The 19,596-nt window shown below is 39.2% G+C and overlaps 1 protein-coding gene across 1 annotated transcript in view; it reads left to right on the top strand.

Annotated features, from left to right (window-relative positions):
• Positions 1 to 1,238: 1,238 nt before the first annotated feature.
• Positions 1,239 to 19,596, top strand: part of LOC309435779 (myosin-IIIa-like) — a gene marked incomplete at both ends in the record, with an annotated part of 41,437 nt that continues 23,079 nt past the window's right edge. Inside the window, 2 exons of the mRNA XM_082044511.1 lie at positions 1,239 to 1,406; positions 5,442 to 5,576. Coding sequence (XP_081900637.1) covers positions 1,239 to 1,406; positions 5,442 to 5,576 — 303 coding nt within the window. The remainder of the gene's footprint in view (positions 1,407 to 5,441; positions 5,577 to 19,596) is intronic.

The raw sequence follows: 19,596 nt of genomic DNA on the forward strand, positions 1-19,596 counted from the left end.
CGGGGTGTGCTTTATTTTTACCACTGTAGCTGCTGGATAGTTGGTCACTATGAAGGCGTCATTGACTGGGGCATAGGTGTAGTCTGGTCAGTATAGATGCAATTGAATTACTGTAAAATGATAATCTTTTACAGTATGTTAAACAATTGTTTATGAATGTACCTCAGTGAACACATTTTCCATGGCTGTGAATGCTTGGCTGTCAGAAGATCATAATACTGTAAAAATATCTGCCACTTTGATCTGCTTGATCTTATGAGATCTATATAAAAATTCAAACGGTAAGAGCAGTGTGTACACATATGCAGGCACGTCGCAAGAAGAGCCAGAAGCCACAAATGCATTGCAAAGAGCAAGTTTTGTTTTAGCTACCTCTCTACTGGGGGATCTCCGAAGCCACACCTGAGCTCCCAGGCACAGGTGACACCAGCGGGGACGCAGGCGCTGGTCAGTTCAGCCCTGCTGGAAGATCCCTGGGCCTGCTGAGCTCGCCTGTATTTCAAGGCTTCAGGCAGGCGCAGCCTCCCGCTCTTTCTCACAACAAAGCAGGAATCTCAGACATAGTGATAAGGTGCCTAGAGTTTCTTACAGGCCTCTGTTATCTAACACAGACGTTCTACTCATCAAGCACACAAGGTCAGTAAAACAATTAGCGTGATGTAAGTGCTTTTTCTACAGACTGGTGCAAGTCACTTGAGCATATTTACATTTAAGTAACCTCCTCACCAGATCTTCCAGTATATTCCCATACAAGCAGGATTATAAAACTGACCATTTGCTGTAAAAGATTGAATGAACCTAATGCTGCTATTTACGTGGTGGTAGGTTGGTTTCGTTTTGTTTTCCCCCATTTCATGCCTAATTCTTGGTAACGGAGCCAAATTCTTTTGGATTTTATGAATGTGGCTCCCATTCCCGTGCCCCTCAAAAAGTCTCAGAGTGGCATTATAGTTTCATTGAAGTGCATGGGAAAGCTTCTACTGACTTCACTCAAGCCTGAAATTAGTTCAAATTATTATTTGAATTTCTCTCCATATTGTATTGACTGCGCGTACGTGTATTAAGTGCAGCATTCCTTGTTCATTATGCTTTCAGTGCATGCACTCTACCTGCAAAAACATTTCTAGTGTTTGAGACTGGAATGTGTATTTCTCTTTGCATTTGTAGGAAACCAATTGCTGTTAAGCATTTATTGAGTGAACACTGAAATCTCTTTTTCATAGGAGCCATCATTTGAGATGCTTCCGTTGACTGGGAAAACAATAATATTTGATAGCTTTCCTGATCCTTCAGATACATGGGAAATAATTGAGACTATTGGCAAAGGAACGTATGGAAAAGTTTTCAAGGTGTTAAATAAGAAAAATGGCAGCAAAGCAGCAGTCAAAATTTTGGATCCTGTTCACGTAAGCTACCTAAGTTACTTGGTTTGTTCTTATATAATTGTAAGTGAATTTACGTAGTCTTTTTTTTTCTTTTAATCTTGGTAGATCATTTGCATTAGAAGTGATAGTGAAATAAACTGCTTCAGCCTGCTAAGTATCAGGCTAGCTAGCAATGTGTTTTTCATATCATAAGTGATATTGGAAGTCGTTGCATATAGTGGAAGTCAGATATATACTTGAACTTTGTTACTCTTATTTTTGGTTTCTTCTTGTTTATCTCTTACTTTCAGAAGCAGAGCTGATTAGCTTCTTCTGGTTTTATTGTTGTTCCCTTTCTTCTTCTTTTTTTTTTTTTTTACATAATAGCCAGTAAGAAAGTTACGTACTTTTAAGTGCTTTAGATGTACCTTCAAGCGTCTATTTTTAGTATATGCTTTTAGCTGAGTTACATGCTATGAGTGATACTTTAAAAATAAAATAGTGTACTTTATTTTTATTGTTATCGTTGGCTCTGAGTTTTCAGAGTGTGCCAAAATACGTAGATACCAAAGAGGTATCCATCTTTCCATATGGAAAATACAAAGGCAATAGCTCCTACACACAAAACACCAGGTGACTGGGAGGTGGAATTATTATGTTGCAGAGTATTTTTTTGTTCTCAATAACTGGCATTTGTTGAGTGGCAGATTAATGCTCAAAGAGTAAGAAAGAACTTGAGTCTGGTTTGTAAAGGCAAACCCCACTGACTTCAGGGGTGCTGCATGTGGCTGGGGATTTTTCTCAAGAACAGTAACCCACAAAACATGGATGAGGAGCTGTTCCTGTGTCAGGTGGCCCCTTTGGGTTCATCTTTTGCGCTCCCAGGGCAGGGTGATGAGGCCCATGCTGCCATCGCATGGCCTCTGGGCAGGAGGGAAGCGCAGGCTGTGCGGGCCCAGACGCTGCAGCGCTGGGTGGAGCTGCACAGCCACACAGGCTCTGTCCACCCCTGCGTGTCACACAGTGTCAAATTATAATCACATGGCCCCTAAATCCATGAAACATGTTTTTGAAAACGTAACGTCTTGCTTTATCTTTATTGTGCTTCTTGTTGATCTGGTTTTTATTTCAGCGTGCCTTCAAAGCAACAAAAGGAGGCTCATCTCAATTCAATATTGTGTACCTCTCCGAAAGTAAGCGTGATTTGCAGCCAAGTGATGAGGATCTTGATGAATTCAAATGCATTTCAAACTCTATTTTTGATTCTGCAGCTTTCTGTAAACAAGGTTCTTGTGCTTACAATGAACAGGCAGGACTTTCTTGCACTTGGTGTTCATCTAAATGCCTGTATGGCAGGAAATGCTTCTGCTTTCATCTATTTCACAAGTGTTCAGAAATGATTCTAAAGTGGCAGGTGGCTATGGCAGGGATTACTGAAGGCGTTGGGGAAACTTTCAGTGCTGTGTACACTTTGGAGGTTGTAGCAAAAGCATAAAGTATGATGACAGGAAGAAAGAAGAGGTAGTAAAGTTGATGCTAGAGGAAAGGAAAGCAGACTAAGTGTGATATAAGGACATAGAATGTAAAGAAGACAGAAGAAATACTGTGGATAAAGGTGCAACATAAGAAACTGAAGGAGGGAAAAGGTATAGCTGATGAAAACAGATTCCTCATTTTAATGAAAAAATAAGTAATGCAGTCAATATCACACTCAAAGACTTGAATCTTTTACATGAATGTATTCTCCTTTTTATTCTAAGAATACTATTATTTCACCCTTCCTGTTTTCAGGCTGTCTGGAGTAGCTGCTGTACCTCCATATTACTGTTAAAATGGCAATCCTATATTAGAAATAGCATCAAAGCAATAAGCTAGTTCTTTTTGTTCAAACTGAAAGTAGTATCAATGGCTGCAGAGGGAGCCATTGTAATGAAGAAAAAGATACTTACTTTATTTTCTTTTTTAAATTTTACAATTTTTTTTCTTTAAAGATGGTTTCAGAATTCTGCCATTTGAGAGGTAAACTGAAAAAAAATAAGCAGAAGCAATGTCTTTTTATATCACTTGGTTTAACTCATATTTCCAAATTAAACTGGGAAACTACATTATCATGTGTGATGTGAGACTGAAATAAGCATTTCATGTTTAATCCTTTAGAGCTCTCCAATTCTTTATGTCAAATGTCTAAGTTCACATGAAAATATTCCCTCTACTGTTTCTAAAAGAGGTACTCTTATGCAGATAAATATGTTAAATTAAACCAAATATTTCAGGGTTTCTTCCTTCATAAAATACAGAGGAAGATTTTTCTTTTTAGTATGCACAGAAGGAATATTCTATTCATTTCATTCTCTCTCTTTTCATTTCTCCTTGTAATAGTAAAAATCTCATAAAATCTGAGTACCCCTCAGGAGACGGAAACCTCTATTAAATCACAGTAGGACAGTGGGCTAATTCTACTCCGATTTCCCCAAGGCAGCCAGGGCTATTGTATGTTTTGTGTGTAGTTTTTTGGGTTTTCGACTCTTTGTTTTTTTATGTTTTGTTATTTATGATCTATCCTCTTGTTTTTGCCAGATGCATTTTCTTTTTTTCATCTCTTCTTATCTTCCACTCTTTTCCCTTTCCTTCCTCTGCCGCCCTCAGTGCTGTGTTTTTTTTCTCATTCCTTGCATCTTTTTTTTTTATTGTCTGTATTCTGTGTTGTGCTTATGGGAAAATTAACTTACAGTGAGTTCCTCCTTTTTTTGAAAGAGGAAAATTTCTACTGTTGTTCAACTACTCCAATTAAAAAAAAATCTCTAAACCCTTCCTTGTGAGAAGACTTTTTCTTGTAATCACAATATGGAAGTTTAATAACCCAATTCCTAAAGATACCGGTGACAGGCCAAGTTCTTTGAGACCAGTCAACCTGGTCTCAAGACAAAAGGCTAATATGAGCAACTTGAGTTTGATTTAGAATTGTAGAGACCTGTATAAAAAACAAGTGAGCAAAGTCTTCACAGGGACGGATACCCTTGGTGGTGAACAAAATGAAGAATCTAATTCATTGGAACACAAAGCGTCCCTTTTGTCTGCCTTCATCATTTCTGTTTGGCAGTGAATTGATTTTTCATTTCTGTTTCTTTTTGGCTGACTGTAAATAGCAAATTGTATTTAAAATATTTTATATCTGGAAACAAGTATGTTAACATTCCTTGAGATCTAAACAATGGGGGAAATGGCTGCAGCTATTCTGCCTTTACCTGTGGCCAAGATGGACTGAATATTTTCTCAGCATGAATGAAATACAGTTGGATAATGTCCCTCAATGAGCAATTCCAGTGCACAGGTGGAAGGAGTTATCTGAGTCATCCAGTGCCCACCATTGCAAGCATCCGTGTTTGGTCTGCAAGGGCTTGTAAGCTCCTGGTGCATGTGCTGGCAAAACTTGTCCCGATCTCTCACCTCCAAATGGACTTCCCTTGCTATGTAAGAAACCTGAGGTCTGTTGTGAAAGACTGACAAAAAGCCACAACTCTTATAGCTCAGTAGGAGAAGCCAGAGAGATCATGGATGTCACCAATTTGTATGATAGTAGAAAATGAGATAAATTCCCAGGTGATTCTAGAAAGTGGGACAATAAGTGAGTAAGATGTGACTGCTGTCATACCGGTTTGTGCACAGAGGGGTAGAGAGGTTGTTCCAGCTGCACCATCTCTGGCTGGGGATGCCTTGAGACTGGAGAAATAACATGACTTCCCAAGGCATCTGCATACATACCCACTTGTACATTGCACTGGCATTGCCCCAAAATGCTTCTTCCCCATTCTCCTGAGAGCTGCTCTGTCCTACCCTGTGTGTTCGTTAGCTGAAATTGCTAAAGACCAAGTAAAAAAACAGACGACTGTTTTGTATTGAGTAAGCAGAACGAAGCTTTGTAGCCGTGCAACTGGTGCATTCATGTTTTGTGGTGGTGGGTTTTTTTTTCCCTTTGTATTGTTTCAACAATACAAACAATGCTATCTGTCTGGATTTTTTAATTGGCTATCATTATTTATTTATTGACTGCTATGTATTTCTCATTTGTGACACTAGGATATTGATGAAGAAATTGAAGCTGAGTACAACATTTTGAAAGCTCTCTCTGATCATCCCAATGTGGTGAAATTCTATGGCATGTACTATAAGAAAGATGTGAAAAATGGAGACCAGCTTTGGCTAGTTCTTGAGGTAAATAATTCAGAAAAATAGAGTTTTCTTCCAGTTGGCATTCCTATGTTGAGTATATACTCAGTGAATGACCTGCAAGTCATTTGTTGTTTTTATTTAGAGTGTTTGCATGTGAAGTTATAAATGCTCTTGTTTAGTCTTTTCAGGGCTCTGAATTAATGGTCTTCTCTCTTCAGCATTCTTATTTTTATATTATATTGATAGTGCTGTGCTTTCAGAATTAGAATATAAATTCTATTAGGACTTCATAGGATTTGCTACCTAAAATCTTTCTTTGGTGAAAGGCTTATCATGGGGATCTTCCTCTGGTAGTGTTTCTTCAAATATGATTGAGATATGACGTAACAGTTAAATAAAGCATTATGATTTTTAAATATTAAATTATATAAATCAATTAGTGTAATTGTGGGGTTTTTTTTTGTGCAAGTAAGTGCACAAACAGATATATAAGCCAATAAAAACAGGCTGCTGTTGAAAGCAGATGATTTTCCTCAAATTGAGTCAGAGCAAGGTAAGGCCTGTAATTTGTGTGTTTCAGTCTTTAGTTTTGACTAATCTAGGAGCAAAGAGCTTGATTGTTACTAAGTTCATAGATACACTGTAACCTATTCTGCAAAAAATTCCTCCTCTCCATAGGAGAAAATGAAGAAGAATGTCTCTGACAGGAATAGTGTGCCTTTCATAACAGTCGAGACTCTTAATGTCTGATCAGTGCTTGATAAGGTTGATACTGAAGAACTGTTTGAATTTTATGATTTTTCAGATAAGTGAATACAAATCTTCTGCCAAATATCTCAATGCTACAATGGTATCTGATCCTGGAAACAAGCTCTAAAAATGCTTAAGTTGTAAAAGCTTTTCTAAATTATTCTGATTTGCATTGGGAAGATGGTTTTAAAATAGTTTGCACTGGAAATCCTAATAAATGATTAGGTTAGACTGTCATCAAAAGATGTCAGCTCTTTCCGCAGTGAGCATCTTTGAGAATGTAGCTTCTGTTGTGTCTGCTGGGCATTTGAAACTCCATCTGTGAAACTTCTGGCCTGTAAAGGATGGATGCCAAACAGCCAGGATGGAACAGACTGTGGGGAAACAGTCAAGTGTTTATATTTTAACTTTTATATTTCACATGGATTTATTTTCTTAATGTGAAAAACACAAGCATGCATCTGGACTATAAGGTTTATGTTTAGTCTTTACATGCCAAGCTGTATATATGCAAGTGCTAGTATGGAGTGTGTGGAATAGTCTCAGATGCTGTCTGTCACTGCCCATGTAGATCCATGAAGGCAATGGATTTCAGTTGGTGTGTGTATGTGTCGATATGCATAAGTACAAAAATAAATTCCAGTGGTGACTTTGGTGAAGCATTTCTGTTATTAAAAGGATGTGTGAAAGAATGCTGTTGTGAGTCAAATTCCTCTGTGGTAGTGTCACCTTCCTTTCAGCATGTATGTGGTTTTGTAGGGCCATTGCAATTTGTTCTTCACAGTATCAGTTCAGGTGTCCTACAGTTCGTAAGAATGAAGATTTTCAGCATCTTTGTTCTGTTTTGGTTTGGGGTTTTTTTAACAATAAATTTGTGTCTAAATTCATAAAGATGGTGATTAGTCTTTAGCTTACAGAGACCTCTGTTTCCATTGCTTTGGGTTTGGCTTTTTAAAAAATTATTTTATCATAAAAGAGCATTTTCACTTCAGAACTGTTGCTTCCCCTGAAGAGAGAATCCAGTCTTCAAATTTAGATTTGTGGAGTTTGATACCAAGGAGTAGAACTTTCTTATCTCCTTCTCTCAAAAATCTATCAACTAATGCCTACAAATTCTGTGCGATCCTTTGAAATGAAGAAGACCTTTTGCAGTCAGCACCTAGCCTGGAAATATGTTCCCAAAGACTGGAAGGACAAACAGAATAGGCCACTGCAGGTTGCATAATCTGAAGCAGCTTTCCATAGCAGCTGAATGCAAAATGATGTTAAGGAGGAAAAGTCAGGAATCAAATCCAGACTACTGTGCACTATGGTATTTTGGATTCCTGCAAAGTTGCAGTGCCAGGAAGAATTTGCACGAGCAGTGGGATGTTCAAGGCAGAGCTTGGTGCTTGGCTCTGCTTTTGTGTTCTCTCGTGGGATCTGTGGGCAGGAGGTTTTGGGGGAACTTGTCTCAAATTCCACTAGGAATGAGTTGTGATAGGTGGTAAAACTCGGCATTTAATGATGGGCTTAGAGCCACCACTGTAGTTTACCAACCAAGGTACTCTGTGAAGTGTTTGAATCCATGTATGTAGATATTATTAAATCATTTTTCCTAGAGGAAAAAAATCCTCAGCTCTCAGTGACAAAGTCAGGACATGGTTTAGTGCTAGAGTTAGGTTATGGTTGGACTTGATGATCTTGAGGGTCTCTTCCAACCAAAGTGATTCTATGATTCTTTAAGACATGTCCCATGCAATATATCAACAGCAAGCCAGTCTGGAAAGAAAGATTGTTGTCAGGTTTCTTTTCTCCTAATTCAGTTTTCAGCATTGGTTATATGAAGTGTACTGTTCAGTTCTTACACCTTTTTTAGTATGTACAATACGTACAAATTTTTGACATAATCTCATAGTTTGTATTGCACTTGATCATGTTTGGCTTTTGGGTAAAAGAGGCTAATCAGGTTTGATCTAGGCTGACGTACAGTTTTGAGGCCAAAACTGACCAAGTAACTAAAAAGAGTATCCTATAATACTGTAAAGGGTTCTTGAGAGATTTTAGTCCTGAATACTTGAATTGTAAAATTGTCAGACCTTGTAAATTATCACCCATTCTGAATACTGGAAAAGGCCTTGGACGGATTTATGATGAGATTATTGCAGCCTTGGTGTGAAATATTCTGGCCTACATTCCACCTCTGTTTTCCCAAATTAATCTGTTCTTACATGATTTGTTACCTGTTGAACCTCTACTCTCAAATTCTAAGATGAGGTAGTTGGACATTTCATTTTTAACTAAAATTGACATTTCCTGCTGACTCTAAGGCATATGTCAACAGTGAGGCACTGCATGTTCAAAATCCATGTTGAAGGGATTATCCTCTGTCTAGAAATCTTTAAATCAGATGACTATCAAGAAAGATTTACTTCCAACTAAGTGGAATTTGGAGCTGACCTATTCATGTGGGTCATCTGACAGTTTTGGTGTCTATAGAAACCCAAACCAGTTGCTTCAGAATTATGGAAATTATCTGTTACAGAATAATCCTATGTAAACATGACATTTCTTCCAAATCTCCTCACTTAACAATTGCCTAATAGGAAGGACCTTCACAGAAAATATTTTTTTACAATTTGAAGTGAAATTTGTCATTTTCTACTGTACATTTGCATTTGATTTTCTTTGCTGGATTTTGCTGTCTCTATATTAATGTGCAGATTACCTAACTGATCTTGTAAAGCATTTTGAAATTGCAGTGCTGGGAGCTGGAAATACGCTTCTGAGAGAGTAGGAACTGTTGTTCATTAATAATTTTCTGTTAAAATAAGCAAATTTTTTTTTATATAATGAAGTATCAAGAAATATGTAGTCAATCTCACACTGATTTAACCTTTCAATGTAGTTAAATTTCAATTCACTTTAAATTGTGCATAGTGATTACTTGGATAAATAAAAAACATTTTTGCATAACGAACTGTGTGTGACACTCTAGTACAGTATTTCTAGGAGAAGTGTAGAGTTACTGTGTTGTGTTCATCTTAACACATGAAGACCTAAATCTGAGGCTAGTATAGAATACAATTTTTAACCAATAAGTAAAAGCTAGAGGAAAACTAATAATATGAGAGCTTTTAGCATCATAACTTTTTTTTGGTAATAAAGTAACCTAACTTTCTTAGTTCAGCATTTTTAAAGAAACCACCTCCAGAAATGAATGTGAAACAGGAGTATATCTGTACAGAATAACATTACTTGACTCTTCATTCAGAAATGCTCTTCTCTCTGTAGGCTGCACTCAGATAGGCTGAACATCTGCCCCTGTGTGGATGTTGTTCTAATCACATTTATAAGAAAGAAGATTGATGAGGGAAGGATTCTTGCCAAATCTATTAAGCCTTGTCACGTGTATCCAGAGATGCAGGCAGAAGAAATTGGCCTATTTAGTCTGTTGAAAAGAAACCACTTGAGTATTTTACTTGGGATGAATCAGCTTAGCAGTTTCATGGCAGCAGACATCAGCATGATGACGCAGCTAAGGCAGAGTGTGCTGTAGCCCATTTCTCTCTGCTCTGGGGGTTAGTTCAGAAGGGAATAGACCCAAGATAGTTGGAAACCAGCTGGTGGGGTATGGAGCAGAGAGGTAAACCGTATCAGGCCCTACAGGTGAGCATATAGGTCAAGGGCAGGTGGGGAGAACAAGTGGCACAGCCCTTGTCTGAGAGCTGGTGCAAAGACCAACCTAGTCAAGACTGAGTGAAGGCTGAAAATACGACAGCAAGGTAAATGGTAGGTCTTACACAGCTTTTACTTGCTACTGTAACTCAGAGGCCAAGAATCATAATGTATCATATTTCTATTATTCATTTCCCACACAGATCAGGTAGAACTTCAAGAAGCATCTCAGTCAATTTACAAAAGACACAGAGTTATGTATGCTGTATTTGAGGCAGCTTTGTGGTTGTGAGTCACATAAGTTAGTATATTTTATCATTATCAATATACTTCTATGCTCAGGAAATAGAACATCCACTATTTTTATAGTAAAAAAATATTTTGGCAATTTAAAACTTAGTTTGGTAGGGAAAAAAAGTTTGGATGGAGTGACTTCCCACCTAAAAATACACTTTTGCATTTTGAAGAAACCTTTCTGTTTTTGGAGAGGTGTATGTCCATTTCTGGAGAGGTGGAGGGAATTGCCAGGAAGTTATAGAAATAAACCTCTTTGTGCTGAATGTCAAGAAGACTGTAAAATCATTCTTTTTCAGTGTTTTGGTTCTCCTAGCATGTACATGAACATTGCAAGAACATTTGCAGTACCCTGCAGAGTCAGACCAATGGTCCATGTAGCACAGCATTCTGTCTCCTGTAGTGGCACTAGAAGATACTATTTAGGAAGAGTCTGTCCAATTTTTGCAGTTCATTTCCTTCATATTCTCCAGCAACCATGATTGTTGTATTAAGGTTATCTCAGACCATTCTATTTAGTATCCATCTATGGACACAGTAAACCTGATGATGCTACTGTCACGCTATACAGTCTCCTCTTAGATTCATTTTCACTGGGGGCCACGTCAGCCTCACAGTTGCCTTCAAAGGGCCAAATGTAATTTTAGGACTGTGTAAATGTAGCTGAAGGCAACCATGAAGGCTGATCTGGCCCCCTGTGAAAATTAGTTGGACACCCCTGTTTAGAGCATGCAATTTTAATTTTCATGTCATTGTTATATACTTATTACTACATATAATATTCCACATACTAGAATATAATGTTTTCAACACTAAGAAAACATTTCCAAATCAAAATATTTTTCAATGTGTGGTTAAGAAATTTAGAATCCTGTTCATTTGAAAAGTAGGAATATGTTACAATTTGCAGTGGACTGCAAGCTCTGTTTTCTGACCAGATATTTTAAAAGTGCCTTCAGAAACAATGTTTCAGTAGCTAATGCAATATGTACTTGTTACGCGTAGTCCAGACTAAAATGAACCTGATTCATCTTTGTTCTTGGTTAGAACCTTTTCTTGTTCTAGTGCAATCTTCATCAGGGAAATCACGTGAAAGTGTAGAATAGCTTATGCTCGGAAACTGCTTCTCTGAAGAAGTGACACGTTAGTCTTTTCCACTCCCTCAGCCTTATGAGGTGGGAAAATAAATGCGTTAAGAAAATAGGCAACTTGTATAATTCTACATTGTTGCAGGCAAAATGCTATACTCGAGTTCAATCTTCTGGATGTTTCTTGATGTTGATTGAACCTGCAAACCAGACACTGGTAACTCTAAAGAGTTCCAGAAAGATTATCATGAAGGATTATTGTGATCCACTTGACAGCTATGTTTGCTAATTTAAAATTTGCCTCAAGTGATAAAAATTTGTTACTTAACTTTGATCTTTTTAAGTTAACATGAAGAGGAAAAAAATAAATGTACAAATATCTAAATTATCTTTTTAATTCCTTGGGATGCTTCTATTTGTGTTGCTTTTTTTTTTTTTTTTCAGAAAGAACAAAACCATTAAACCCAGTAAATAGAAGCTCTTAGGGTTCTGAATTAAACTAGAACACAGGAAATTGTAGTGCATCAGTTCACCTGGTCCTCTTTTCACAAGTGTAGACAAAGAACAATCCCACGGTGTGGATTCTTTTTTATCTGAGTGAGGACACTGTAGCCCCATATGGAAAAAAGGAATAAAGTGCCAGTATAACAAGTTGCTGAGCCAGGGTAATGGCCGTCCATTGCTATTAGATTACTTCTAGTGGCTTGCGTGGCCTGGGAAAGCTTTCCCATCTAGCCAAAGCGCTTTGTAATGGAGTGAAGAGCTATGAGAGAACCTACCTGACGCAGACTGTTGCTGTGTGATAAGCACAGGGTAGCAAACCAGTGTAGTTCCTACTCAATTACCAGTTATAAGGGTAGGTGCAATTGTCTGGTGAGTCACTTACATGCACTGAGTATAGAACAAGCTGAGATCTCTTGATACAAGTCCTTTTGGTTTCTGTGCATATACTTTAGAAGAATTACCGTTCTTGAATTTGTGCAGAGACAGAGAGCCCAGCACGATGTGTAGGGCGTCAATTACTCACTCCTTTCCAATCCTAAAAGTGAACCTTCGTAGCAGGAAGCTTACATCAAAGCTTTAAGCCAAACAGAACAAATGGATTTGGAAATGGAGAACTGAGGGGATAAAAGAAGGCAGTTGTGATCTCAAGCAGCTGCAAGCATTTGTCAGCATTGCAGCACAGGAGAGTTGTTAAGGAGGATTTGAAGGAGGGTAGCGGTCTGCTCTTCTGTTTGTTTTGGCTGCTCCTTCAAAGCAGAAATGAAAACATGTTGTGCCTCCAGTTAGCCAGTGACAGATGCCAGCACTGGGAGTTGATCAGGGATAGGAGTAGATCTGTTGCTGCCTAGGGAAAGGTATTAGGACTGCTGCGGGTCCTGACAGTAAAGCAACTAGCTCGCAGCTGATGTGATTGAGAAGGAGCATCCAGCCTGCGGGCTCAGGGGAAGAGTGGCATGGTCAGAGGTGGCCGGTTAGGGATCAGGACTCACCAATGCCAAGAGAAGAAGGTGTTGCAGTAACTCCTTGATAAAAATGAAGAATGCTGAATGCTATTTCTGCACTGCTGCATCTGGCCTGGAGTCCACTGTGCTGTTGCACTGTTCTATCTGGTGGTTGGAGAGGGGGCTTTAGTGAATCAGATGCTTCCAGATGTTTGCAAATGCTAACTGTGGTCACAGAGAGCGCTAGAATTCATGAAATATGTAGAAATTTTCCTCACAGATTCATAAATAAACATTGACAGCACAATTAACATGTATGTCAAATAGGGAAAAATGAATATAATTAATGCCCAGATCTTGTGTGGCTAATAGTTTTGGATCCTTCACTGTTCTACTATACATGGAAGAGTTTCTGATCATGTTGCTGTTTTGACATCGCATGTTATTCTAATATTTGGTGTAATCACTGAAGTGCATCTTTTGTTTAAAAAAGAATAAATCCTCTGCTCTGTTATATAATGTGCTGTCTGTGAAGTATAGTTATGCATGTAAAGAAGTATCAGTCTCAGCAGGTCCAGTTGTATTGGGGAAGGGAGATCTTTTTTCAGCTGGGAATTGAGATACTAATAATGTAATTCTAGGCTGCAGTGTGGTTAACTACAAAAGAGGAGCAACCACTGTCCAAAGTAAGATTTAGATATTGGTATTTTTAAAAAATTCGAGCTAAAATAGCCAGAAGCATAATATGAACTTCTAGGATCAGGACAACCATAACAATATATTATAAAATACAGATCCCTTCCCTACCTTTACTCATGCAGAGGAATGTAGAGATATATCATCCAAATATATCTGCTGCTGTTGTGTGGCTTAACATGAGAGGGGCTTCAGCTGTTTGAGAGCTTGGTGGCTGAATGATGTAAAATATGAAAAGAGACAAGAAACTGTAAAAAAAAAACCCCAACCAAACATGGCCCCTTCCCGAAACAAACAAACAAACCAAAGCCAAAACAAACCTCCAAACAACTGAGATTCTTCAACTTTTACAGTCATCTCAAATTTTGCAGTAGGTGACAATATATTTACTTCTGGCTCCTTAATTTTGATTTTATGAGCTCTGTAGGGGGACTGATAAGTTCTGTGTGCTAGGTAAACAGATCAATATTTTTTAAAAAATCTGTTTATCTGGATTATCTTCCTTGACAAAGAATGCAATCCCTTTACCTCAGTCCCATATCCCAGTCTAAAGGAGCAAGGAATCCTCTAACATATATGGGGCATGTTGTGAGTATAGTTCTTGCAGCAAGAATGTGCTGTCAGCCCATACATGCAACACAATGAGACACTTCACAAGACACTGCTCCTTTTCTGCAGCCAGGCACGGACTATTGCTTCAGGGAGCTGTTTGTGCCAAAGGAGGCTGGGCATGGAAAAGAAAAGCTCAGAGCAAGGTGGGTAGTACAGTCCTTGTCTCTTGCGGAGCTTTCCAGGGCCATGTGAGAGTCCTGATGACCAGCAGTAAGGCATTTTTCTGTCCATTAGCTTGATCACTTTTCTTTTTCAGCTCATGGTGTCGTCAGTCTTCATGGCACCTCTCAGTGTATGGAAGAGGGAGAGAGGAACTGCTGTCAGTGTTTCAAAGCAGCTGATGCTTGTTCTCAATGTGGAAGGACCTTTGGCCGAAAAAACCTGTAGTGTCAGAGCCTGCAGCCTGAGGGAGGGCTCAGGACTGGGGAGACACTGATCCTGCGATCTCCTTTTGGGACGTTGCATGGTGGGAATCACTTAGACTGGTGTATCTGAAGTTCAGCAAGCAATTTCATGTCACTGAAGCTGTTGGGACTTCAGTTGTTGAATGCCATTCAAATTAAAATTTAGTCCTTAAAAAATAATACAATTGTAAGGAATGGGTAGGTGTATGGAAAGTGGAGTTGTTCTTATTGCTGTGATAGTTTTGGCAAGAGTGGGAAGATCTGAATTCATTGACATGCATTTTTCTGCGAGGCCTGAGTAACAAGTGCTATCTGGAGTGAGTCCTACAGGAATCAGTGGGGATGCCTAGCGGTCTCGTTTTGGTTTTCAAAGATATTAGCCTACCTGAGATACAGACATCACTCTATCCATTGCTTCTGTTTTACATTAAATAGAGGACCTTGTGGTATGTACAGGGAATTATTTAAGATCTTCCTTCAGCATGTTTACAGTATGCTTTTGTTAGATGCAGCAGTTGCTATACACAGATATGTTTCCATCTAAGGGAATAAAAGCAACTTTGTGGAGTTTGAAAAAAGCTTTGGATGGAAGTTGTTCTGTATAATGGAATACCTAATGAGTCGTAATAAGAAAGCAGATATATACCTTTTTGATATGAGAGATTTACTATAAAACAATAATCTTTGGAAATTAGCATAGTGGAAAATAACTAGTCCATTTGGGTTTTATGGGGGCTGGGGTGGGGCCAAGGGAGTTTGTCATTTGTCTAAATATTATCAGGTGTATCCAAATGGCATATATAGAAGAAAAATTAAACAATTGAAAATTGCTTTTTCATGTTTCTTAACATGGGTCATTTTTCACTAATGTCTTTGATTATAATTGCTCCATTCAGACGAACACTGAGTATTTTGATCCATTACACGTCTGAATCAGCCTTGATTTCTCCATTTCTAATAAGTTCCTCTTTGCTTCCCAATTATAGCAATTTTCCACTTTTTAATTATATCCTATTTTCTCAAGATCAGAGATGTGTGGCTACAACTATCATTTGGTGCTTTGAAGTTTTAGTAAATACTTGTAATTTCTCTGTGTAATGAGTACTTCATATTACATTGTGGTTTGCACAGTCTATATCTTTTAAACAGCTGGTGAGCATATGTTAGCGCCCACCTTGCTGGAGAATACTGCACATACAAAAAAGCTGGTTCTCAGTAACCTCTGCCAATTTTTGCCTCCATGAAGCAGAGCAAAAGCCCAGGAAAAAAGCCTCTGAGTTTTACCATTCCACTATGTAATTAAGTAGCCTCTCACATTCTAAAATATAAAATCACTTTGCTTTCTGTACATTTAATTTTTGTTCATATCTTTACTACAGATGTGAGATTATTAAAAACGAAACAAAACATGACAAAACACCAAACCCCATATTTGCATAGCTTTTGTTTAAATCCCAAATGTCCAAGCCTCCTTTAGCTTTAGTGGGGGATGGCATCTGTCATCGTAAGAGTGCTGGGGCTAAGGTTTGTCTCTTTTTGCTTCAGGCATCTGAGGGTTAAAGTGTGATAGACAAAATAATTTTGCTGCGTTTGTTCTCAGGTGTTGGGTCCCTTCATGAAGTGAATGACAGGAGCAAATGGGCTCGTGCGTAGGGATAAAGGTCTCCTCCTTCTAGCTCTTTGTTGGGCAGAGAGGGCTGGGAGCTGCAGGCTGTAAGACAAAAGTGCTATAGCAAGGAACAAAGAGCTGGGACATGCAGAAAGCAGGTGGCCAGATGTCAGTGGTGACAAAAAGAAGAATTTCCTGGGCTTCAGAAAGGATGTCAGCCTTAGCTGCAGTTCAGAAAGCTGCTGACTTCACTGAAACCAAATCCTGGAAGCAAGAAGCTGCTTTGCACAGACGCAGGGAGCAAGGCGAGATTGGTTTACAGAGCACACTAATTTCAATTCTGTCCGATCTAGCCTCTCTGAATTAATCATTCCAGTAGATGATTTAAAATTATAAAATAATTTTTTAAAGGGTCTTTTTAGTTCAGTGTCCTTTTGATTCTTACAAAGTTCTCTGTAAGAATGTCTTTGTATGCCCTTCAGGATGTTCGTGCTGCTTTAGGCTCCCATAACAGTTACTGAGTCGCCATAGCTCCTTTCACAGTCAGCGGAGAGAACAGGCAACTCCTGGAGCACTGGAGCCGAGCTGTCCCACACCCTCCTGCGAGGACAGGAATTGCCTTTTGGCTGAGTCTTTTTCAGCTTCACTCCTCTTGGAAAATGAGCTTTTAGACAAGCCCCATTGTTTGGATCTGTGCTTCCCCAGCCACGCTTTCAGACTCAATAGGGAGGATTTCTATTGCAGTCATTTAAATTACAGTGAATTATACTAAATTATTGTCTTCATCTAGGAACACAGGCATAAAATGAATTATGTGTAGTGTGGACACAATGCTACTTGGACTACTGTCTGAACCCTGAATTGTGTAGAAATGATGGTACAAAAGAGGAAGATCCTTTGAATCGTTTCCCAGTTGGTGAAGACTGAACAAAAGCAAAGAGATTCTGAGCAGGCAGTAAAACCTGTGAAGTGCTCACTGTTACTGCAGGCTGCCCTATTTGCTTACATGGTTTTGCATGTTTTCCAGAGCCTCAGCTAAGTTTGTAGGACTGGAAGTACTTCTGCTGACATTATGGATACCAAACTTAGGCTCCACTTTTTCTCCCCAGCCAAGTGAATGGTTTTGCACTCTAAATGTTTATGTTGGTTTGTTTTCTTTTGTTTTCAGTGTTTTGGGGTTTGGTGTGTTTTTGTTGTTGTTGTCGTTGCTGTTGGTTGGGTTTTGATTTTGTTGTTTTGTTTTGCTTTACCAAAGCTCCTTGTGTATAATAAAATTACTAATTGCACTAAATTTTCTGTATCAAAATGTTCCATTTTGGTAAACTGCCTCTTGCATTTGCTCAAAGTCCTGGGCTCTTTACCGACCAGTGACCTTCAGTTTCATAGTTAGGTTAGCTCTGATTTTGTAAAATGATCCTTCTGTTTATTTGATTTTTTAAAAAAATTACAGCTGTGTTATGCTGTCACCAGGCTGTGAAGCTGTAGTTAAAGCTCCTTCAGAATTTTTGTTGTAAATATATTATCAGGTGATCTAGATCTCATTTGCATTTACACTGCATTACAAATCATAGCCTGATACCACTTTGGCTGTGTACCACTTTTATGGGAGGAGATATGGACAGGTGATACATTAGTTTCTTCAGTAGCAGCTTCATGGGACTGTGAATTATGGGCTGATGCAATATAAAGTTTGCATCAGGACAAGCTAGCAATGGAATTCAGCTGGGCTGTGCCCAGTAAAATGTTTGTACAGCACTGTCACCTACTTGCCTTTTTTTTTTTAATTTTGTTAGAGACAAAACAATATTACAAATGTTTTAGAACAGATGAAATCCTCCTTTGAGGACATTACTTCTTTTTTTTTTTTTTTTTTTTTTCTTGTGTATGTAAAGCCTAGTGGCTTCAATTATGCTGGGTTTGAAAGAAGAACATTCACGAGTAGAACATACTTTGAATCCTGGAAATGTGATGGAAAACAAGATTCCTGTATACAGTAAGGGTCATAATGTTATGTTTGGATGACATAATACAGTCCAAAAGTACAAATGAGCCCTGAGAACTGCCACATAAAATAAGAAATTTCCCTTTTTCTGGAAAGTGGTACTAGGAAATAGATGCCTTTTTAGTGGTACTATGAAATAGAATTTCCTTACAGCTGGAAAGTGGTACTATGAAATAGATGCCTTTTTAAAGGCAGAGGCTTTGTGTCTAGGAAAACACAATATTGGCATCAACATAACTTACGTGTGAGGGGAGACCAGAGACAAGTGGTATACGTTAGGGGTTGGTAGTGGGATCAGCGGTGTTTAACATCTTTGTTTGTGACATGGAGAGTGGGATCGAGTGCACCCTCAGAAAGTTTGCTGCTGATACCAAGCTGTGTGGTGCAGTTGACATGCTGGAGGGGAGAGGTGCCATCCAGAGGGACCTTGACAGGTTTGAGGGGTGGGCCCATGCGAACCTCATGAAGTTCAACAAGGCCAAGTGCAAGGTCCTGCACATGGATTGAGGCAATCCCAAGCACAAATACAGGCTGGATGATGAAGGGATTACAAGCAGCCTTAGGGAGAAGGACTTGGGGGTGTTGGTTGATGAGAAGCTCAACATGACCCAGGAATGGATGCTTGCAGCCCAGAAAGCCAGCCCTATCCTGGGCTGCATCAAAAGGAGTGAGGCCAGCGGGTTGAGGGAGGTTATTCTGCCCCTTGACTCCACTCTGGTGAGAACCCACCTGGAGTCCCACATCCAGCTCCAGGGGCCCCAACATAAAAGGGACATGGGCCTGTTGGAGGGAGTCCAGAGGAAGGCCAAGGAAATGATCAGAGAGCTGGAGCACCTCTCCTGTGAGGACAGGCTGAGAGAGCTGGGGTTGTTCAGCCCAGAGCGGGGAAGGCTCTGGGGACACTTTGTAGCAGCCTAAAGAGGACCAGCAAGAAAGCTGGAGAGGGAGTTTTTACAGGGGTGTGTGGTGACAGAACAGGAGTAATGGCTTTAAACTGAAAGAGGGTAGATTGAGGTTGGATATAAGGAAGAAAATCTTCACCAAGAGGGTGGTGAGGCCTTGGAACAGGCTGCCTAGAGAAGTTGTGGATGCCCCATCCCTGGAAGTGTTCAGGGCCAGGTTGGACAGGGCTTTAAGCAACCTGGTCTAGTGGAAGGTGGCCCTGCCCATGGCAGGGGGCTTGGAACTAGATGTCCTTCCAACCTAAATCATTCTGTGATTCTATAATGATCTTCCATTTTGGCATGTGTGAGGTGGAGATATCTGTGTCCTGACCGAGAAAGATAAGAGACTGTGAAGGCCAATATTGCATAAGATGGAACAGGCAAACATTTCCTCTGGCTGGCTGTCTTGTCAGTACATGTGCATGAAAAATAAGAAGTTAAAAACCAAACTGAAAGTGAAGAAATCAGAAGCAACAAACAAACACCCGTGAGGCTGTGACTAACACAGCCCTGGAGGTGCTAGATGATATAAGAGAGCAAAATTATATATACCGCATGGTT

Source organism: Streptopelia decaocto, assembly GCF_964273445.1.
Source record: "Streptopelia decaocto genome assembly, chromosome: 2".
Lineage (NCBI taxonomy): Eukaryota > Metazoa > Chordata > Aves > Columbiformes > Columbidae > Streptopelia > Streptopelia decaocto.